General features: G+C 39.8%; 1 protein-coding gene across 2 annotated transcripts; it reads right to left on the reverse strand.

Moving 5' to 3' along the window:
• Positions 1-1,903: 1,903 nt before the first annotated feature.
• Positions 1,904-22,518, reverse strand: gypc (glycophorin C (Gerbich blood group)). 2 transcript variants are annotated; one of them, XM_027010035.3, is made up of 4 exons: positions 22,231-22,514; positions 19,860-19,983; positions 3,890-3,928; positions 1,904-3,070 (listed from the first exon to the last, which is right to left on the reverse strand). In XM_027010035.3, exons 1-4 carry the CDS (start codon positions 22,231-22,233, stop codon positions 2,874-2,876), a joined length of 363 nt encoding a protein of 120 aa, XP_026865836.2. In that variant the 5' UTR covers positions 22,234-22,514; the 3' UTR covers positions 1,904-2,873. The 2 variants fall into 2 exon arrangements, with proteins under 2 accessions (XP_026865836.2, XP_035378684.1); XM_035522791.2 differs by lacking the exon at positions 3,890-3,928 and having other exon boundaries at positions 22,231-22,518.
• Between the last annotated feature and the right edge of the window lie 1,643 nt (positions 22,519-24,161).

Below are 24,161 nucleotides of genomic sequence, written 5' to 3' on the forward strand. Positions count from 1 at the left end.
TATGTTTGGTGTATTGAACACTACTAATGCAGTAAACCAGCAAGTATAACCAACCAAGAATTTTACAATATGTGATTCATTCAACATAAACTACACTGACTGGGAGACAATATAAGAAAAGGACACAATAGAAGTAATTCATGCCAAACCCCATCTGTATGATTGAATTTTGAAGCCTGATTTCCATTTGGGGGAGCAGACAAGGTGGGATGAAAGCGAGGGCATAGAGCAGGCAACTTTGATGTGGATCTCAAGCACAGGCCCCTGCATGAGGCCATTATTGCGTCACCTTGTTCGTGTATTTGGGGAGGTTAATCATGAAGGTGTCAGCTCTGGTTGTCATAGTGCAAGTGATACCAAGTAACCTGTGCTACTCTATAGCATAGCAGGTCCTTAAGATTTAGGGTTTGTTAAAGTTCACAATCAAAAAATAGAAAAGAAAAAATAGTCAAAAAATAAAAAAACTTGTTTTGGGGTTGATTTTCCTTTAATCAGAGGAGCTGAAGTGAGAAGGTACAAAGTTTAGGAGGTTGAGCTTTGAAAAGTACTTTATTCGGTTTGCTTTGTGTTCTTCCTTCTGTGCGATTTTTTTTTTTTTTCTTTTTGGGTTAGATTTCAAAAATCCACATCTTCACATGACAAGCACTTGTGTCACAAACCATGTTATTTATGGGGCTTCACCTCTACAGGTAATTCTAAAAATATTCCTACTCTCACATATTAATAAATCTTGATCAATTTCTGTCCTGTGAAATTAATCTGGGCAGAGCGTGGGCTAATTTCAATGACTAAAGGCGCAAAGGGTTTAATTTTTCTTCTTTAACAGGTGCTTCCAAATGCGATGTTTACAACAAACAACAATGTTATAAAGCACTGCTAGGAGAAGAAATAATGTTTCATTATAGTTCCTTGGTAGTTACTTGAAGGTAGAAATTTAGTAATTAGTTGCTCACAGTTTTTTGTCTACTCTGGCTTTATTTAAACAATAAAGGTGAAGTTAAAGTGCTCTTTGTCAATATTAATTAAAGGGTGTTTCTCATTCAGAGCAACCTTGTAAGAATTACCAGAGTTCTAATGCATACTTCTAGTATTTTATACAACTTGAAGTAATTAGCCATTTGACATTTGGTTATTAGCAAGTTATGTGTCATCCTACCATTTCACTAAAAAGAGAGCTAGCAATCGGGCTGGAGTTGATTCTGAATGTGCAGCTGCACTTTTCCTGTCATCTCTCAGCCATGACCAAAGGATTGATGCCAGCTGAAGTTTATCTTCAGTAGGGGAGGGAAGTTCATGATAAGTGTTGACACCAGTAAAGGATGCAAAACTAAAAAATAAAATCAAAATGAGATCAGAATAAATCTGACATAGCTGACAGCCCACCCACTAAGTGTGTCAGAATCAACTCTTAGGTCCATTTTACTGAGCAAGATTATACTGGTGAAATAGCAAACAACCCTGCACTTCATAGAAGTTGACTGAAAGAGACATTTAATAGCTTGAGGTAATGAGGAAAGTATGGAGAAAAAACAAAGAACTTGCACATGATCCATGAGCCACATGATATCAGCTCATCTGTGGAACACAGTGAAATGCCCATATATACCAGTGCCCCTGGCTTACTTGTATTAACCTATAATGTTACTGCCAACAACTAGAGCAATTATGGTGTTTTTCAAGACCTAAAAATCGAATGTTCTTGACTGGCCAAGTCAGTCACCTAACCAGGATTAATTGAACCACCATTTCACTTGCTGGAGAAGCCCTTGAAAGAATAAGGAACTGAAAATAGCTGCTTTATAAGTCACCAACACCAGGGAATGTGCAAACATCTGGTAATGCTTATGAGCCACACACCTCAGGCAGTCATCTACTGCAAAGAATCATAATCATAAAGCATATATATATAAACAATAATTTTATTTATGATTAAGTTAATTTGTTCTTTTGACATTTACTTGAGCACAGGTTTGAAAATGATACAATTATATGCCATATGTGGTTCATCCAATATAGATGTAATTATCATTTCCTTTCAAATCCAATGCATTGTATTATAAGAAGTATCTTATACTTATGTATCTTATAAGTATCTTATACAATTACTTATGGACTGCAATAGAAAACATGGTAAAACATCATTCATATATATATATATATATATATATATATATATATATGAATATGAATATGAATATGAATATGAATAAGAAAGATTTCAGTGACTAATGTTGAGATATTCAAAATTGTTTCTAGAGACTCAGAAGACACTGCTGCAGGGTGTGGTAATTCTCCACTCTCCCCTTGGCTTTTCTTGATCTGTCTACGTCCTACATCCCACATCTGTCATGGCCGGCCTTCAGTGCAGTGTTCAGTGCAGTGAGGAGTCCGTTCAGCAGTACTGCTGATTCATGTCAGATGCAAGCGAGGCCTCTTTGAGCTCAAACTTATTTGGCTCCTCTGGCCAATTTCAGTACTTCAGAACATCCAGTGCTCAACTCTCTTCACCTTCACCTACCACCCCCCCGCCTACACACACACAACCCACAAACACACACACACACACACACACACTGATCTGGTTGCTATAAAATTATTTACCTGAAGCTCTTTTTGAAACTGTAATAAAGTAGTGGTATAGGAACTCATAGGTCTATATGTAAATGGGGTAATGTGGGGTAATGTGGAAGTGTGTTAATTTGGGAAAAGGCTTGAGAATGGGTACAGCAGAGGTGGGTAGGAGAGGGTGGATGTAATGTGAGGCAGGCCATGGTAGAATGGAGTTTGGGGTGATTAGAGGTGATTAGGGTAGAGAGAGTGGTGGTAGGTTATGGTGAGGTATGGGAGGAGGTTTTGTTGGGGTGAGGGGTGTATCATATGAAGTACTCCCTCTTGCCCTCATCCATGGTGTCACACAGGCCTGGGTCACCACGCAGCGCTGCATCGGCGGACTCCGCCAGCTCAGTCCCCTTGGACTCGTTGGTGTGGTAGGTGCCCTTGTGCTTGTACATGTAGCGAAGGATCACCACCAGCAGACTGACGATGACCAGGATGACCACGGCAATAACAGCTGTTGGACAAATCGGCAGTACATTACAGAGGTTAATCAATTTTACATACCTAAGAGGTTAATAAGTTTAACAACTGGCTGTCAGTTTTATAGTGGGGAAAAATAGCTCACATCTTTGCAGGTTAAATGGCAGTTAATAGAATTAATAAAAGGTACTTGATAAGAATAAGATTGCAATAAGACTGCAAGCTGAAAACATCAGCCAATCTAGAATAAGGTATTTAAAATAAAACATTAGTCTATAATGCCCACTATATGCACTATATAGACTCAGAACCCACTTTATTAGAAACACCTACATGTCACCCACATTTTATAAGTATTTCTGAGTGGGTCTTTGGTGAGCATAGTGCTCTTGCTATAATGTGCAAAAGCCATTAACCTCAACTAGGTTTCCAAGAGCCTGATTCCACATATCTTCTGCTGAGCTATATTGTTTCTAATTAACTGGGATCCTGACTTCATATCTTGTTACTGGTTACTCATGTGTAGTTAAAGTTGAAGGGTGTGCCTCATATCCTCATTCTCATTCCTCATATTCATATTCTTCAACCTTTAGTGTGAGAAGAACTTTTCAGAGGCTTCAGGAACAGTGTAAAATGTTCTGGAACAATCTGAGTGAGCAGCTGTGATAACAAGTAGCATAATATCTTTGAGATTATAGAATATAAAACTGCTCATCCTATAACAACTATTTATTTAATTATTAATCCATTTAAGGGAAGATTCTGTGCATGCAATCTGATATGCACTCTATTTTAAAGTTAGTATCCGTTAGTATTTTTATAATTTTCTTTTAATAGTAAGTGTGTAACTTACCACCGATTATGACGCTAAAGTAGCCATCATCTGAATCATCTAAACATTAATAAAACAGGAAGAAAGATTCTTTATCAGTCTTTTTATTTGTTTATTTCAATTCATGAGGAGAAATAAACCACTAAAAAGTAGAGTGTATCAGTTATTTCTTGTTAATTGCCTTGTTTATCTTTCAGATTCTGTAATAGAAAGTCACACAACACATGTGTACCTTTAAAAATGATAGCAGGCCAAGTCTGGCAAGCTGAACAATGTAAAGGATTGGTCCAAATATTTTATCCTTCCTGATCACTACCTTCCTAAAATACTGTATTCATCATGTTCTAACCTCAATTAAATATTTACCTTCTGCTGACTTTGTTATTATAACATCTGTGAATCTTTCATAAGGATTTGTTTTTATAGACAGCTGTCTCCCTGCTGTGTGGTGGTGTGCCTCATTGTCTCCGTCACCATGGGGACAAAAACCTCGTTAAAGAAAGCGATTGAAGATAATCATGAATTATTACGCATGGAACATCTGCCCGCCTTGACTTTCACCGAAGGACGCATGAGTTGGTTGTGTTGGTGGTGCAGGGAATCTGTCTCTCAGAACAGGCGAAACACAACCTGAGAAATAGTTTTTAAATACTGCAAAAGATAATATAGAGCCAATCAAAAACACAGGCCTCCAATCATGAGCAATTAAGTGCGCCTCATCAATGGCTAATCACCCATAACACTGAGCTGTGTGTCTGTCATTAAAAGCTCATCAGGCCATGATGTTTACAAAATGGTCATACTCTCTGCAGTTAAAGAGACATTACTAAACTTTGCCAGCCAGAAAAAGTGGAGTCCCATACTGGGTAATACAATTTTGAATGTGGCGACAAGCCTGAGACAGACAGGGGCACTTGGGTTTCGAATACGTCTACTCATTTAATGTTCATCTAAGAACACTAAGCACACACTGAACAGTGTTCCACCAATACCTCAAATATAGCAGTTATTGCTTTATGAAGTATTACAAAAGAAACATCTAGTGGAGAATAATTACAAGTGGTTGGAGAATGTTTGCCTGAGTGCACAGATGACACTCCTGCAGAAACCCTACTCAACCTCACTTGGATACTCATCAGTTACTTATTAAGCCTTAAGAGATGTGGTATAGCATGAACAAAGCTTAATAGTGCCTATTCTGTGGGCCTTTAAGACTGAAGCTGGACAACCCTGCCACTAATGGCGGAAACCTCTCTGTCCCTGAAATGCTCAACCAATCAGGCACTGCCTTGCGGAATTTTCCTAGTGTCAGTCGCTACCCTCTTTATCTCACTTTTAACTGCCTCTAGTAATGATACAGTCAGTGTGCAGCTCCCAAAAAGACTAAAATGCAGCCCATCTCAGGTTATGCTCCTGTGGATAAATAGGCAACATAAAACATTGAGGTTAACTTTATACTACTTGATAAAAGGAAAAGACTTCACAGATCCACCAAGCTGAGTCTCTGGGTTCTCGTTAAAGTGAATGATATACCAACAGAAAGGGAAAGATAAGTCCCTGATGTCTACTACAAGCCAACAATGCACCCCTCCCCACCACCCCCTGCCCTAGAGGTCTGGCTTGCTCTGGGGGACAGAGAGCATGGCGTTAACTTGGTGACAAAAGGGAAGCTCTTTATTTTTTTTCCCCTCCTGTGAAGCCGTTTCCTTCATAAGGCAAATTGGGGCTATTTGCTGGGTGTCGCTTACGACTGATGATGTGCATATTGTAATGTAAAGAAATAAAATATACTATATTGTGATTTGGATAAAAAAAAAAAAACATGCTTCATGCTTTTCACAGTTCGAAAGAAAAATATTGCAGTGCACAGATGGATCTTACGGGTTCTGATGAATCTGTGTGATTAATTATTTTAACATACATTTCTGTAGTTTTAAGGAAGAGAGGAACTTAGAAATCATTATTAAGTATTTTAAAAGCTTGATGTATTACCTGAAACCATAAACAGATGCATGAGTGTATTAGAGTGCTGATATATGTTACAGCTAACAAAGGGAGACTTATAAATTATACTACTTATGTGTAGCTTTGTCCTTTTCAGAGTGAGTATTAAAATGCTGCCATAATTGATGTACTGTATCAGATTTGATTCTGCAGGACCATCATGATAACAACTATACAGAGTCTAGTTGGGATTTTGTTACTACAACCTACAAACAATTTGGTAAGGCTGCTTTAGAAATAGACTCAATAACACAGTAGTGATAGCCTGATTAAAATTTTCCATTAGTGTACTAATGTAAAAGGCATTATAATCTGAGCATATCACCCAAAAAAGGCCTTGCAGCTGTTATGTTTCCTAGAAATGTCAGATTTTGCTGTTCTTCACATTGTGTTAAATTAAATGATGTGCCATGAAGATTCCTATGCTTCTTTTTAAGAGCTTAAGAGAACTTTAAGACACAACTATAATTAATTGCCCAAAAATATCGGTAACTGTAATATAACTGAAAATGTTCCCTATCCCCATCTAGAAACAAAAGCGTCTCTGTCCTTCTGCCCATGTAAGTCGATATATAAAACCTACATCTCTTTAAAATGGTCTTGTGTTGCCTCTGGGTCTTGTGATGATTGGTGCACAAGAAGACCCAAATCCCTGCTAAATTTGCAGAGCAAACACCAGGGAGCCTGTCTCACCCAGAGGCGTTCCCTCGTTTGCCTCGTTAGTGAGATCCGCTAGCCGCCTTGACACTGACGAGGACATCTGTGCAGCACAGCCAGATCTGAAGAACCATATCCCCCTCCTTTTTCTCCAGCTGCTATGGAACTCAAAGTGTCCAAGCTGACAGTCGTCCAGGGTCAAAGGCGTTCACATGCCAGGCGGCATTACAGCCTTCGGCTCTACGCCCTTCTCCTCTTGCTTTCACACATTTCAGCTGCCACACACCAGGGGGAGGAGCCAACCCAGGGGCAAGGATTCTGCTTTCATCACCTTCCCAGACACGGAGCGTATCTCGCCTCAAAAGTGTCTTTTTGAAGCTCACTGGTAATTGTCTCCCAATAAGGAGGATAGTGGAACCAGGAGTCCAAAATTAATTTTATAATTTAGTACTAGGGCTGGGTATGCACAGGTTTGATATTTGCTAGAGTAAATTAATGCTAAATTGCCTTTGTTACCTTTTTAAATTTTCATTAAGTCTAACACCTGGTGTGCCTTCACAGGAAATGGTCTTAACATGTCCATGTCCCCAGCAATAAATTTGAGCCATGCAGTTAAAATCGGATATTCTGAAGAAGGTCACAGTAGCTATGATCCACAGTTCCTCACCTTATCGGACATGCAGTTCACGGTGCCGGGACTGCTTTCTTGTCCATATCTGTATATTATCTTTTGTTTTATTATTTTGACCCTCTGGAATCATATATTCCACCCAACCTGTAGAATTCTGAAAACATTCAATAAAAAACAAACAAACAACAACAGCCCCCAACCCCCCATCTAAATTCCAGTTGGTGGAGGTTGTGGCCCTAGGCATAGAATTTGCTAAGGTCAATGGTACCCCACTGGTCAGATTTTATAAATCTATTTAGTCAACATTTGAATCAGAGACCTACATTAACATACATCTTTTGATCTTGGTGTGCAACCCACTAAATTATCCACAAAATTGCCATTGCTCCTTCTCATTTATCACATGATAAATTCATTACCATTACTGCCATGGAATTCTCCCCTTCCTGCCGATCATGTGGTATGGCCCACCGCGTGCAGTGGGAGTTTCTCGTTGACTGTTTGACTTGTCCTGTTTGTAACCATGCCCTCTTGACAGCACACGCCTGCATCTGGTTTAGTCTCATTATGTTTGTATGTATTTAAACCCTTGCTGGTGTGTGCATTGTTGTCGGTCATTGTTCATGTTCACGTTCATGTTCCTAATGTTCATTGTGTTCATGTTCACTGTTTACGTTATATGTGAGTGACGTTGACTGCGTTGTGTGTGCAATGCTTATTACCATCAAGGGTGTCTGTGCGTCCTGCTCCTTGCCCTGCGGCACTTGAGCTGTTACAATTACACACATTTCAAGGGAGTTAAATCTCAGGAAGCATTCTATGTCACCTTGTCTAATAAATGGCTATGCACAGACTATGCATAAAATAGTAGCCTATGCAAATGTCCAGTGGCAAGTGGAACAGTAGTCACTAGCATTGTTAAAGGTGGCTAATACATTTTAAATGGTATTGTGGCAGCCTCACTGTAGATAACTATATGTTCATTAAAATATTTCAGATAAATCATTTTCTATTGAGTTGTGTTTCTGTTCATGGTGTGTTACTACAGAAATTATAATGATTATTAATGGTGTATGATATGTCCTTGTGGCTGGGTAGTCTCCTCTCTTCCATTAAGATACAGTTTATCTTGAGGTTATCACCACCTTGGATCTCTGCTGACCAAATCCTGACAGGTGTCCGAGTGTCAAAACGCCTATGCCTGAGGTCCCTCAATGATGTCTGTGGAGATGAAATGTCAGGAGAGACCATTATATTTCATGTAGGGATGGCCAGCTAGTGAATTAACTGCGCTCTCAACGTCTGTCAGCTGAGCACTCAGCTGTGGCTCATTGCCTGTGTTAAACTGAGGGTGAAAACTGCCACTAAATACCTCACTAACCCCCCTCACTCTCGTGTGCTAAACCCCTCTCACTCTCACGTGCTAAATCCCTCTCACTCTCTGTCAGAAATGAATGCCTGTTGTTTATTATTTAACACACCATGGGACTCTCGAAAATGCATTTCGTAAAAAAAAACAAACAAAAAAAACAACCAAACAAAAAAAACAAGTGCAGCCAAACAAAATATGTCAATGAAACATAGCAATTTCCAGAGGTTTTACGGTTTGCACTGTTTGTGACAGCACGTATGGTGATAATTTTGTTGTTTATTTTAATAGCAGCCTATATTACCTACCAAAATTCAAGTTCTGTCTGCATTTTCAAAATGTGGTTACATCACTCCATCTGGTAATCAGTTTGTGGTGGTGAGGCATATCTTTTGTGGTAAGATATAACATGGTATTAGTACAGAATATGACAGTTTTCATTGCTGACCAGTGTTGTAGCAGCAAAGGTAATCTATTGTGTTGTTGACTTTTCAGCTTCTAAAAAACTGTATTAATCTGTCATTAGTCCTCATACCTGCACGAACTGCTTACAAACTCTTCTGAAGTTCATAGCAAACAATGAATGCAGTCGACTTGGAAATGTGTGATCAAATAGCATGCCATTAGGCATAAGTCAACTGACAATGCCCTTGTGGTGGCATTTTCGATTGCACACTTGAGCCAAAATCCTGTTCAATGCAAGCAGAGTGGAACTCTACAGAACAGGAAAAGGTGCTTGACAGACCTACTGGATGAAGCATTGCTAATGACCATAATGGAAATAGATGATAGCCTTGGTGGGGGGGCAGGGGTTCGGATTCTAATAAAGCTCTAACCATCCACACAAATGTTCAGGCACAGTTAATCAACACATTTTAATTAGGTACATTTTTCATTGGTACACCACAGCCAACTGCTTCAGAGCTGGAGAAGGCCAGCTCTGTTTCTTTGTAGAAAACCCCCCCAGATGTGCCAGATTTGCAAAAGAGATGGCGCATTCCAGCGACAATTGCATTCAAAGGAGACGCTTTGGTGAGCTTCCCTTGAGACAACATGGCCACAAATGTGTTATAGTGCCAATTACATTAGGTCATTTTAAAGCATGCCTGTTCTAAACGGGACATATTGAAGAACCATTTATTTACTACTGTTGCAATGAGTCCTACTCTGAGAATGGCCAGACAATAGCTTCTAGTAAAACTGTAAAAGAGCACAGTAAATCTATCAGTTATTGGCGAGAGGCTATCCTACAGGAGTTCTGAGACACCTATATACTAACAAGATTTTACAGGCCTCTACTCTACCCCCTTCAGCCATTTTTACTATCGCTATTTTCTATCAAACCTGAAAGCCTGGAAGATGTAGCCACTGTATTTCTCACAGTTGCTGAAATGTGACAGCAAAAACGATCCTATCAGAAAATTGGTGCTCGATGGAGCTGGTGTCAGGGCCATGGGACATTGCTCAGGCTGTCCGTTTGCAAGGACAGGTGGGGCCCCACTCACCTTTTCATTCTTTCACATGTCTCAAATAAAAGGGAACATGTAATGCTATGACACTATGTCAGTATCATCAGCTGTTGCTCATGCTAAAGGTTGCCATAGCTGCTGACATAAAAACCCTAATATAGGTATGGGAGGAGGGGTGCACAGTCAAGGTCTTAGCCAATCAGAATACTTCCTTGTCATTCACCTCTGAGTCTCCTCTGTGCTGGGCTGAGCAGACTGATGTCTGCCAGCTAGAGTGTTTCGACCGATAGACACCAAGCCAGTTATTTTTTTTGAATGCCACTCAATTTCATAGGCTCAGTTAAAATGAAAGCATTGTTGAATAGCTATGCTGTGTAAATGCCTTTCAGAATAGACAAATACACAAAGAAACCTTGAACATCTACAAGTGACTTTCATTTTATGCCCCAAAATGAAACTGCTCCAACATTAATGCTAGCTGTTGGCACTGTATTTTTCTACATGTAAATATAATATGAAAATATTAACCAGTTTTAATTATCAGCTGAATCTAGGTGAGAAAATAACAAAGTGTTTGTTGAGTGAGATACAAAACTCATAAAAAATTTGTGCACCTCTTGATATTGCATGAGTTTACATCACACAAAACAGAAATGGCTTCTACAACATATACAGCATGTCCATCAGACTACATATGAGGCTCTGACCAGGGCAGCTATGGGAAAGCTTGAACCAACACAAGAGCACGAATAGGCCAATCAGCTAGAGGTGTCAGCTATGATTATGACATTACATTTTGAGCTGCAGAGGGTGTGTGTGCTAGTGAAGAGGTGGAATACAAAGGGGAAACCAAAACAAAACCACCCAACTAACCAAACAAAAATCCCAGCTCTTCCAACCTCACCTTAGTTCTCTCAAAGAATAATTAATAGAGGTTTGAGAACAGAAGTAGATGGAGGATGAAAGCAGAATTGAAGGGGGTGAGATTTTGACAGGCCTGGAGGAGAGGAGATTGAAGAAGATAGGTGATGGTGGTGTTTTTGCACAAAAAGCCTGCTCTGATCTTGGCATGGAGGTCTGAGTGAGAAAGGGAGGGAGATATCTCTGGCTGGGGCCAGAATGAAGCCACACCTTGGCAGTCTCTGGTTTGTAGGGGAGAGAGCAGTAATAAGACATGACGAAGAACCTCCTTCATCTGCACTAGCTCATTACACAGTGTCTCAGCTATTTGGCAGCTCAGCCCTTGTTCGGTGATCTCACTCCCATTCGGTTACTTCCTTGCTCCACTCTCTGGACTTCTTAGAGGAAGAATTATGTTCTGCAGCATCTGGTAATTGTTACCACCTGTGACGTTCCCTAGTTAAATGTACAGCAGATTTCATTCCTAGTGCTGATACTTTTGCGGTGAAGCAAACAGTGAATTCATTCAGCTAAAAGTAATGAATCTATATGTTAGAAACACAACAGTATATAGTTAAAAACTAAATGCAATATAATGCAACATATATTAACAATCCTCTGGCACTTTTCTGACTGCAGGATCACTGATGATGGACCTCAGTCCAGCAGTCACACTGATGTGTAAAAACACTGTTGAGTCTGATAAGGTTGTAATCAGGGCCCATTGTCATGCCACTACCATGTATTGATCCATGCAAATGGTCTGTGTTGAAAATGGTCTTCAATGCAAATCATATCAGGTGAATGGGGTGGAGGGTGACTTTGGACTACAGTCTGTATGCAATGTAGACTACAGTCTGTAAAGTGCACTTTTAAAATTGGTGCACCTAATAAAACAGAATGCAAGGTAGATGTTCCTAATAAAGCTACATGTTTCTAATAAAGTGGCTGTTGAGAATATATAGTTACAATGTACTAGAGTTTTATTAAGGGTGACCGAGGTTTAACAGATGACACTTGGAAGGCAGTTTGACATTTTAAAATAAAAATATTAAAGGCCGCCACAGCGCAATTAGTAGAAGCTCTTCATTTCCATATATCAGTCCTAACCTCAGTGCTCCACTTGATGCTGTTGACCCTCCGGTGAACTGCTGAGGTTTGCCCTTGTGTAATTACGTGCATATCGTACTCAATGAGAGACATCCCTTTTAGCAATAACAAAATGAATCTGAATTACCTCTACAGACAAGATGGCTGCATTTGTCATTGTGATATGCCACACAATACCTTGTGCTGTAATCAAAGCATCATAAGTCTGATTATGATCCTTGTTCCTATAGATGGTGCTTGCCCTTGTCAAGGTCATTCCATAATCACAAGGAATTGGACATTTAATCTTTCAGAGCGGTGAAAGTGCAAGGAACGGATTAGGATATCACTGGGAAATATGTAAGAAGAGGAAATTGCAAATGACCTGCAGGTCACTTGGCCATAGATACAGTTATTCAGTGACCTAGAAATCAGATTAGTGTGCTGAGGGAGAGGGAAAATCAAATTGAGGAATAGAGCCAGAGGGGACACCATGTACCTGTGGTGATAAAGATGCCCATTGCAGAGATATCTAAAGGAACTCAAAGTGTGGCATATGAAGAAAAAAATTAAAAATAAAACAGCTGACCGCAAAGTCTTGATGTCTGGCTCCACATGGTTTGTTGATGAAAAGAAATATGGTATTATTTTAGTTTAGTTTCTGTATGTGTGCACTATTGTTGGAAATGGCCAATAGCTTTCCTTGGACCTATGACATGTCTTCAAAATAAGGTCTCAGGGTGTCTTTTGGTTTGACACCAACTGATTGCCTTTTCTTCTCAACCTAACTCTTGCTTAAAAGCTTAAGTTTGATTAAGTTTTATTAACCTTTACAAAGGACCTCTTCATTTAATTAACTTCACCTTATTTTTATTAAAGAATAAAATTGAGCCTAGTTAAATACTCTAAATACCTAGTTAAATAATGCTCTGACACTTAAAGAAGACATGAATCATTCCTTAAAAATGAAAAATGTGTGAATATCAGGACAAAGACAGCCCTTCTAGAAGGAGGGGAAGGTCCCATTAGATATTTTTGGGCTACTTTAGTTGTGTCTGCCTTATTTCTCTTAGATCATAGGCTTTAAATAAGTAGGCCAAATGGTAGCCTAAACTAGTTTGTGATCTTTTTGTTAATTAACAAAAAGAAATTTCAATAACATGGAAATCCTGGCCAAATTACATGTACAAACTCATAACATTTATCTTCTGTATCCTCCCATATATATATATATATATATGGAAATTAGGTAACCTTCAAATAAAATAATTAGAACAATAGAAGAGTGAAGAAGAGAGAGGCAAAGTTGGCTCAACCGAAAATAAATGTAAAAAAATGTGAGGATGTATTTTCCTACATCCATGGTAGCTGCAAATTGAATCGCCATTGCCTCTCCTCAGTTGCATTCATGTCTGCAGGGTTTGTGACAGCACTCCTGCATTCAACGGAATCTGTTCAGACACACATCGACAGGCTAGCACCCGCACCCAGCTGTCACCGAACAAACTTGAAATCTGCAAATAGAAATGAGACAATGCTATCAGCAGTGTGCCAACACCAGTCTGTGACTGCTTGGTTTTGAGGAGCTCATCACAACCCTGCCGAGGAGTTCAAGTGCACAAGGGGCAAGCTAGCCGCTCATGAGGTCTGGAGCATTTTGGATGCTCTCTGTGGACAAAGATGTGCACACACACACACACACACACACACACACACACACACACACACACACATGCACATGCACACACAAACACACACATTTTTCATCACGCTCTTACCCCATGGGGTTAGTACTCGGTTGGAAAGAGGCTTACAAACACATCTTCCCCCTTAGCCCCTCCTCTTTCCCTCTGCCTGCTACAGTTGATTTCTCAGACAATGTTCTCCTTCTCTCTCTCGCCCCCTTCCCTCTTTCTCTCTCTGCTGCCTGAGGTCACATCTGGTTGGGAATTTGAAGCCCAAGTGGAAGCTCCACTCCTATCTCACCCTGCCATATGCCTATGCCTGGCCTAGACGGTTCAGCCCTCCGCCCTCTCCTCCTTCCCTCCCATCTCCTCTGGTTCAGATCGAGGGTCTGACGCTGTCTGGAATAGCAGCATGAAGAAGGCTGTGGAAACCTTTCTCCATCAGAATTCTGCTTCAGCAGCCATGAGAGCTTATGTTGAGGTCAGTTGACTCCTGGCCCTGTGAACTTGATTATGGGCAGATGGCAGAGACCAGTGTGTTACACTGTTGATGATGAATGCATATTGAAAGTGCTAATACTGGTGACAGTGTGAAACTGATGGATCATAAGGCAATGGGGTGTTAAGATAACAGGTGAGATATCATACACTCAATTCCTTCTTTCCTGAACTGTAATACATGCAAAAGCACCTAACCTTTATAGACAAAACTGCAAATTCCCATTAGATAGCCTTAGTTTGGTAGTAGATCTCAACTTTTATCTCAGTGCATATTGAAATTCTTTTATTACTTATTGGGAAACTGTGCTTCAATGTTCTTGTATAACTTAACATCTGAAGTCTTTGGTGAGTCACAGTTTGCCAGTGAAAAGATTTATGGAAAATACTAAAACCCAATATCAATAACACTGAGTTTACTGACTGTCATATCTATATTACTCTTTTGGGCCTCACACATATACAGGTCCTGCTGTTGCCCAGTGATATATTTTAGGCTTTTATTAAAGTTCAGATCAAAATAAATATGGCCGTCTTGCGGACATACTGTAGTTCAGTCATGCATTTGCTATCTATCACAGTCTCCAAAGATTCTAGACTCTAAAAGTTCCTGGCTCTTTCTAGATTTTTTTTTAGAAGTTCTTTAATGTCTGCAGGGCATGCCAGACTGTAAACTATGAAGGGTTTAGACAGCATATGAAATGTATGTGATATATGTTAAAAAGGCAGGAGAACTAGCTTATCTTTAACCAAAATTAAGTCTTGAGCTTGTGCAGTTCTTATGCTCATGGCCTGCAGGATTCGCTCCTAACTGTCTTGGTTTAAACAATCACATGTGGCCAAAACTAATCTTTTGCAGTATTTGTGCAACAGCAAGAATGAGTCAGTTATCATCATGTGTGGGCTAAGAGATGACAAGATAGAGCTGAATCAGAAATGTAATTAGCCAACCAACACAAAAAACAACCACTTCATTACCTACAGCATTGTGCTGACAATGTTCAAAACTTGTTTAGTCTATGAAGCAGGCAGCAACAGACAAACAGTATGGCTTATTATCCATGCTAACAATACAAGGAGGCATGAGAGAACTTATGAATAATCAATCAACATTTTGAAGCATGAGAAACTGGAAGTCACATACCCTCATACACTCTAACCCTTCCACACAACCCCACCCACACAACCCACTCAGGTTCCTCAAAATAGCAGTGCACAGCAGGTGGTGCTTCCCTAAAAGCAAATGCACATGTCATTTAATATTCTATTTGCATAAACCTATACACATGTTCATTTAATATTCTATTTGCATAAACCTATACACATGTTCATTTAATATTCTATTTGCATAAACCTATGCACATGTTCATTTTTATACTTTAGAATTTGTGCAAGAGTAACAAACTATGCTGCCACACTGACCGATGAGAATACACTTAAGCACTAGGTATGCATACACATAACACTGGAACTTTGCTCAGGCATTGAAATATGTGCATTTTAAGAACTAAAGATAAACCAGCACATCATGGCCTGCTGGGCTCCTACTTCAAACCAAGTGCACATCACATGCATACATAGAAACATCTCCAAACCCTAAGGGTCCCTTTTGTGCCTCCACCCCCCAAAGAAAGAAAGAAAGAAAGAAAGAAAGAAAAATGCAGTTTTTCTCTTTTTTCCCTTTTGTTCAAGCACTCTGGCACCATTTTTACATTGATTTTCTTGTACTCACTAACTGTTTATTGGACTTTTCTTTCCCCATGCCCACCTATATGTCACTCCCTCTCCAACGTTTACTTCATTCTCTAATTGTCATGAGAAAACAAACACGGAATATAGAAAACAGAAAACAAAGCATCAACAACAACCACAAAATAAATGAAATAAAACACTCAATCTAATATCTAACACTAAATCTATATTTAATCTAAGATTTAATCCACCTATTACCTCAGGTTTTCCCCTAAATCCCTGAAAATGGAAAGCAGCTTATGTCACTCCACTTCATGTAGGAGGAGATGTAAATAAATTAAACAATTTGAACAGACTAATCTCTGTTCTAATCTCTAATCTGCCTTTTTAAAATTTTGGAATCTACGACACTCAGTTTTAGCATTTATCAGCCATTTTCAGTCAGGTTTTTGCATAAGTAGGAAGAACTACATATGTGCTTATGGTAATCCATTCTCAGTTTTTTTTTAAATTGTAAATGGGGTTCTGGAAAGATCTATAATGGTCCCATTACCTTTCAACAGGTTTGAATGATTTACTGAAAACTGCTATGTACATCTATGTATGATTTGTTCTTGTGTTGTTTGTCATTTTTAGTCATCATTGATGTTATATATATTTTTGACTGTAAAAAAGAGGCAGTCAGGGTTTTATTGTATTATAAAGTTTTTTTTTTGATGTTTTTAAAACCAAAGTATAGAAGTATAGAATATTTGTTTATTTGTTTTCTCTCATAATTTTATGTAACCTGTTTTTGTTTGTATAATTACATACACCTATCTTAAAAGATTTTAAGTGTGAAATTACAGACTGTAGCCCATAGGTTGCTATGCACAGTTGCCCTATACACCATTAATGGTCAGTTTTTGACCATAAGACAAATACTGAATGTGGAAGGTGGCAGACCATTGTCACAGCATTAACACTGATGTGGTAGTGGCTTGCTTTGAAAGTTCAGCAGGGACGGTTTTATAAGCCTGGCAGAAATGCTGGAATTTTTACACGTCAGTGTCACTGCTGAGGTGATCCACCAAAATATTCAGCCAAAAGAAACCATTTATGATGGACCAGGGGATGGCTAACACACCAATGAAGGACCAGAGGTCCTACAAGCTCTACCTGCAAAGTTGGTGATTTTAATTAATGTCTTTATCTGCTAAATATTGTCACAGTACAGCCCCTTCTCCTAGTCTGTAACACCAAAAGCACAGTCAGACGCTTGCGGATAAAAGGCAGGAGTTTTATTGTAATCATTATCCGTGGTGGTTAAACTAGCCAGGGTCAGAACCAAAGTGATACAGTCCAGGGTAATCATAGAGGTAAACAGTCCGAGTCCAAAAAACATAGAGCAATAACACAGGCAAACCAATCCAACAAGAGGTAGGCAAAAATCGTAATCGAGAAAAATGGGAAAACCAGGTCAAACACACAGGGGATCAGAAACATGAACAGAACGCTTGGTATGCACAGGTAAACTGGAGGCAATACTTCACAACGACAAACAGTTATGGCATGGCTCATATACATGAAAAACATGTGAACTCAATAAGCAGGTGATGAGGATCTGGTGAAATGTCGATGATTGGATGAGTCGCTCTCCTGGAAACTAACTGCGTTGGGCGGCATGTGTGTGTGCGTGTGTACGTGTGTGCGTGTGTGTGTGTTCGTTTGTATAGCCACGCCCTCCCCATGTATCACACCAGTTGTGTCTTGCTTAATTGTGTATTTGTGTCTGTGTTTAACCTTCCATTAGCTGTGTTGTTCTAAGTTGTGTGCTAATAAACGTCACTGAGTTCTATACAGCTAGCCTTTGCATCCTGCCTAGCCTCCCAGTGTTACAAATATATTAATAGTTTACCTGGTTTTTCAATTCATGCTACAACAATATGAAAAAAGTCCATCTAAGTCCATGCTAATGGAATCCCAATTTTTAAACAAAGCAGTAAACTGCTCTCAACATGAGTGTGTTAGAAGATTGCTTTATTCATTTCTATGCATGTGCTTCTCCTCCACTACCTCAAGCCGTGAAGTGTCACGGCAGGAAGGTATCAATTAGCACTGAGATCAAACTGCCCTTGTTCCTCTTCAGGGACCCAGGCAGCCGCCGGTGTTGCAACTTTCACGCTTATTTAAACTCCACTATGCAGACAAGCAGCAGGCGACCACCTTGTGGGCCTTGTGAAAATTGGTGTCGAGCCCTTGACTTTTGATGTGGCTACTAAAATGGTTTGTAATACGAGTTCCTCCTGCTGCTTCGCACAGTAAGTACTGCTTCTGCCACCCCGAAACCACCTTGGCATCGTCTCTGTGTTTTTAGCGCGGCGTGAGGGGAACTTGTAGTGCCGCACACTTTAACACTTCCTCAACACCTCTGGGAGGAATATCACAGCTCAGTGACCAGAAAGGGCATGTGAGACTCGGAAGTGCTAGCTATGAGTTTCCTGTGCTTCAAGAGTCACGAAGCAGCAATTTGCTCCCGCAGCGGCCGCCAAGGTTGTTTTCTGATGCTTCTCCACAGAGAAAATGGAGCTAAAAAATGTATTACTGGAAAAAAAAAAAGCAAGAGGCGGTCGACTGAGAGTAGACGGCTTTATAAATAAAATGCATCTCCCTGGCTTTTAGCTCTGCTTTTTTTTTGGGTGTCACTTATTCAGTGTCTCTTGGCTCACATCAGTCTGAGGGGAAGCAACTTGGCACTTTGTAGCCGGGTGTGCAGTGCCTGTTTGGAGTCTCTCTGTACACCCGGGAAAAAGCAGAGGGAGGTCTAGCAAGATAACTAGGAGAGAATGTTCTGGCCTTTTCACTGGAACGCCAGCATTTTTTAATTAATTTAATTTCTTTGATGTGTGCCATGTAAAACAGCATCAGTAAATCATCCAAAATAAAGTCTTAGAGTATTATCTGCATAGCTGTATTATGGTTTGGGAATTTGGAATGTTGTGTATACTTCTCTTCCAAACATTTAAATACAACCCCCACCCTGAGTGCCTCCTAATCTCCACCCTAGGGAGCCATGCATGCTCTGTACTTGTTTGCATTGTCTCTAATCGAAGCAGCCTGATTTAGTGCAACGACTCATTTCCAAACCCGTCTTGAGCTGGGTTAAGCATGTTATAAAATGTTTAGTGCACTGGACTCTCAGGGGTACTGACAAACAGGGATTGTCCTGACACACACTGCATCTAATCATCAGCTAAATCACACTGTTGGATTAAATGTCCAGGCGAGAACCAGAATTAAATTATCCGGCCAGTTCGCAGTGCCTTAGTATGGCTTGATTTGTGTTCCTTAGCCAGGGCTCTAAAATGCAGAATTGCTCTAAAATGCAGACTGTTACAGCCATGGGCCTGTGCGTGTACTTAGTGTGTGTCTTGCCAGGACTGCCTGCTGGGTTAGCACAGTCGGTGGCTCCTGGACTGGCCGGAGCCTTTCCCTGTGCCTGTTGCTCTGAACTGAACTTAACCTCCTTCCTCCTCCCTAAGCAGCAGGGATCCTTTCCCTGTAGCCCAGAAGCAGCCCAGAGGTGAGGCGAATTGCCATTCATACTCAACTCCCCCTGTGTGTGGACTTCACAGCCACAGTTGTGTAATTACTGGATTTGGAACACTGTTGATCAGTACTGACGTGTTGAATTCAGAACTGACAAAGCAGTGTGATGCCAGCTGAATCTTTGACATGACTTTACGAAGACACAGGATGCCATGCAGTTCCTGTACTTATATGTAACTTCTTAAGGATGTTAAGGACGTAGTGAATTTTTAGGTTTCACAAATATATGATAATAATTGGCTCAGAATCTTTTGCCCCTAACATTGCAGAATGTTGTTTCCAAATCACGAGACAGACAAAAATGCAGATATAAAAACACAGCAAAATAAGAGTGGTGCACCTATGCGCACTCAAACAGCGTAACACAGTATATAAATGTGTGAAGTCCACCTAACTCCACCTTACTCACGCATATTTAGGTATGTATCCAAATCATCCCTGTTTCCAGTGAAGGTTCCATTATGTGCCATTTCTGCAGAGTTGTCCCCTATCAATATGTGTGGAAGCTTCCTGGGAAAGATTGAAAGGGACAGCTGATAGAGGGAGAAAGAGAGACAGAGAGAGAGAGAAAGAGAAAGAGAAAGAGAAAGAGAGTGAGTGCTTACAGATGATATGGTGCCTGGTGAAAGAGAAGGGGGTGAAAATACTGTGCTTGGTTATCCAAATCACAGTGGGGATGGAAAGAGGAAATGCCTATGGTGCGTTAGGCTGAAAGTATGTGGCCAACCATGTATAAGTAAACATCTTATCAATCTGTCCAAATTTCCTTTGCCTATCAATTCAGATATTTATTTTAAGGTAACTATCAAGGTAACTACCTGAATTATGATACCTGTAACAAAAAATATTAATATCCCCCACATCGCACAATTAATTAATGCCTAATTCTTGACCCAAAAGTAAAAGTGCTGAAAATATACACTGCAATACTATTAAAGGGAGGGAGGCCATAAATGCTGTATCAGGTTCATTTATTCTATTTTCCTACTGTGGTTGTTCTTGTTTTTGTTTTTCTATCATGTATCAAAAGTATATAACTTTCGTGCAGAACCGGTAACAGAGCACAAGTTAATCTAAGACTGGTGGACTACGCAAAGAATTCCCTAACTGACTTTCTCCAAAAACTTGGAGAATCAAATCAAGATCGGGTTATTCTGAACGCACTGGCCTTTGTTTTCAACACTGCAGACCTCTTTGACAGCCAGTAAACAGGAAAAAGAGCAGATTGGAGTGATTCCCTTATCACAGCCCACTGCAGTTACGCTTCATGGGCCCTTTTTCTATCAGTCCATGCCATAAGACAAAGGTATATGTCAGTACATGTGTGTTTATTAATGACTGGAACTGTGTCACAGATGGAACTGATTAATCTTGACATTATGGTAAGCTTTCATGTGGTGAGGAGTCCTGAATAATTTCATCCTTTGACTATTTAATTACGCGAGACGTCCGGTGGACTGCAACAAATTGGGCACAAAACAAGAAATGAATATTGAGGTTGGGAGATGTCTTCATTTATGTACATCGTACATTACAGTACATATAAGTGGACTCTGAACTGTATGTATGTTTTTTTTTAATCATATTATGTATGATATGACACCTAGGGTTTGTAGAATGACAAACCCTGCAGTTCCTTTTTGGGCTTAAAAACCTACGCTTACTGCGAAGTTGTTATAGTAATATGTTTCGGATCATTGTCCTGAAGCCCTTTCACCGAGTTTGGAAGCCTTTGGTTGAATATGAGCAGTGCCTGAGCGTCTGAGCTCTTCAGAATTCATCCTGTCGCTGTCAGAAGTCACGTCATCAGTAATGATAATTATTTATTTAAATGCTCTCACGTAGGTAGATATTGAAGTTATATGTTCATAATTCTATCCTAGAGCTCAAAACCTTTAGCAAGCTTTAGCAAGTTCGCTTTACAGTTTTGCATCTTGTGAGATCCTGCTGGTGTCTTCTTTCATTTATGGTAGGCTCTGACACATTTATACCTATGCTCTCGGCACATCCTGGAGAGGCCTATATTCTGCCTAGTTCCATGTTTTGGAACTGCTGAACTGTTTTTTTTTCCCATGACTGAATATGTCCTCAGGTCATCCACTGTTGTGGTTCTTTGTAAAATGCTGTTCTTTTACACAATATGTACCAAATAGTTGATTTTGACAAACATAATGTTTTATGCTATTTCTATAAATATGAAGGAATTATTCCCATGGACTGTTTTTTGTAGTCACGTTGAAAGACAACAGGAATACTTGGCTGCCGCTATAATAATTAGTTTATAATTAACTTATCCAGATAAACAGCAAAATAATAGTTAATAATTTTAAGACTATCAGTTTTTAGTTTATTTTCAAATACAGTAACTGGCTTTATAAATATAATAATAAAAAAAATCCAACCCTAATGCAGCTGTTATAGGGCCCAACTGAACAGTTACAGCATAAAATTAATCTCACATGTTTGATATCATCAGTATATATATAGAATGCCTGAAGACAGACACACACAGGCAAACACTTGCCAATTTTGATCAAAAATATATCAATTAGTTGAAATGAAGCATGTTTCTTTGAAAATTCTTCTCCAGCATCTATTACATATTGAGTCCTAACTGAAAGTGCCAACAAGTGAAAATAGCATTGCTCCTATTAAAGTATTTTAAGCTATTCTTTCTGAAGAAACACTATTATTACAACGTGCTCAAGATAAAAAAAAGTGGAAATGAGGTCCATCTTAAAAACTTTACTTTCCTGATCCTGCAATAAGTTGTTGCTTACCATGAACACACTCTCTGCCTCTCTCCTCCTCCTCGACAGTCCTCTGGAAAGACAGGAAAAGCTTCCTTAAACCGTTTAGCACACAGGGAAGTAACTTTTTCCTCTTCTGGAGAGGATAGGGAAAACTGCCTGCTTAACACTGTCCCACAGCACTAACTACCTAAAGCATTTGTATTTGGTTATGCTGTGTGGCTTGTACATGAACTTTTGGGTGTGTTTTCCTTCTTCTTTTCCCCTCTGATTTATTCCCATGTGAATGATCTCTGCAGTGTCGACCAGAAGATCGACAGGTCCCTCCCCCAAGCCATGTAAATAACCCACAGCTGTTGTCAGTACAAGGTTTGAAAAAAAACAAAAAAACAACTGAGGGTGGAGGGAACAGGGGGATAAAAAAGAAGTGTGGAAAGAGACAGAGAGAGAGCGTGACAGAGAGAGTTAGAGAGAAACAGGAAACAGGTGGGAGAAGAAGCAGAATTTTCAGTGAAAGCTAAGTTTGCTAAGATTGCTGATGCATTGTTTTACAGTAGTCCTACCTTTGAGTCACAGCTAGCAACAGAATGCAACAGCTGCCAGAGGAAAGGAAATGCAACAGGAAAAATACATTATGAATCACATAGCTTTTAGAAAGTACATCATAGTAATTAACTAATATTGAATTAGCATAGGCAAAATAAATATAGTACACAACAAAAAAAGCAACAACAACAAAAAAAATTCAATTTTTCACAATGTGCAACAGAACACTTTATGCATTACGGTAACAGCAGAGATAATGTACAAACAAAATATCAATTTTCTAATTGTAAAATGGGGTAAGAATATAATTTTTTAACCAAGAAATTAGAGATAATATGCAAACAGTAGAACAGCCCAGGAGAGTCTGATTTGCAACATAAACATCAATCCCTAAGTAAAATGTGATCTCACATTCCCATCACTCTACCACCGTGCAGCGTACTGGGACACTGTTGCCACATTGATTAACCATGATGTAACTAAAGCTCGCCCGTGTGGAAGCAGAATGGCTTTTTAATTGCTGCCATTTTCCTCTTTAAAAAAGGCGGGTTGACTCCTGGCTGCTGGAGACTACAGATGCTGCGCAAATTGGTTTTCCTCCGAGCTGCTTGGCATGGGCCAGATGTCGACCCATTGTCTCCTATGACTCTATCAATTACTAAAGAAAAAAGGAAAAAGAAAAGTCTTGAAATGTGCCACGCGCTCCTGGGGGCATGAGACGTCTTTTCTGCAGACTCTTTGATGAACCTATTCATTAGCATTGTAATCTAAAGAGAAAAATGATTTAGCCAAAGCAACAGAAGTGAAAGATAACATTGGTGAAGATGACAGTGCGAGAGGCTTGGTGGGATCCTCAGCCAGAAAGCCCCATTTCTCTTCCCAAAAATCAAGCTTGAGCTGCGCTTGATTGGGGCTGCAGTATAGCCTGACTGCTCAGTATTCCATGTGGATTTACTTATGCAACATGCACCTTTCCACTTAATGCATAATGCAACTTCCTCACTGGCCTACAGAATACAAAACACAGTGTTTTCCTAATTTGACTAAAGCAGGCATGAAGCTAGTGTTTCTCCTGTCTTCCACTGCTTGTCTGGGACCACTCATTCTCATCCATTAGCAAGATGGTTGTTTACTATAATTACCGAAATCACAAGCCCCCATCCTTTCTGAGCAGGCAGGTTCAGACTGATGGGCTTCATCTGAGAATGTTGCAGTATCTCTCTCTCTCTCACACACACACACACACACACACACACACACACACACACACACACACACACACACACAGAGCGAGAGAGAGAGAGAGAGAGAGAGAGAGAGAGAGAGAGAGAGAAAGAGAGAGAGAGAGGGAGAAATCAATAACAAGGGAAATTGTGCCAACAAATTCCATTAACACCTCTCTCATCTACAAGATG

Source organism: Electrophorus electricus, chromosome 9 (genome assembly GCF_041902795.1).
Source record: "Electrophorus electricus isolate QZ-2024a chromosome 9, ASM4190279v1, whole genome shotgun sequence".
Taxonomy (NCBI): domain Eukaryota; kingdom Metazoa; phylum Chordata; class Actinopteri; order Gymnotiformes; family Gymnotidae; genus Electrophorus; species Electrophorus electricus.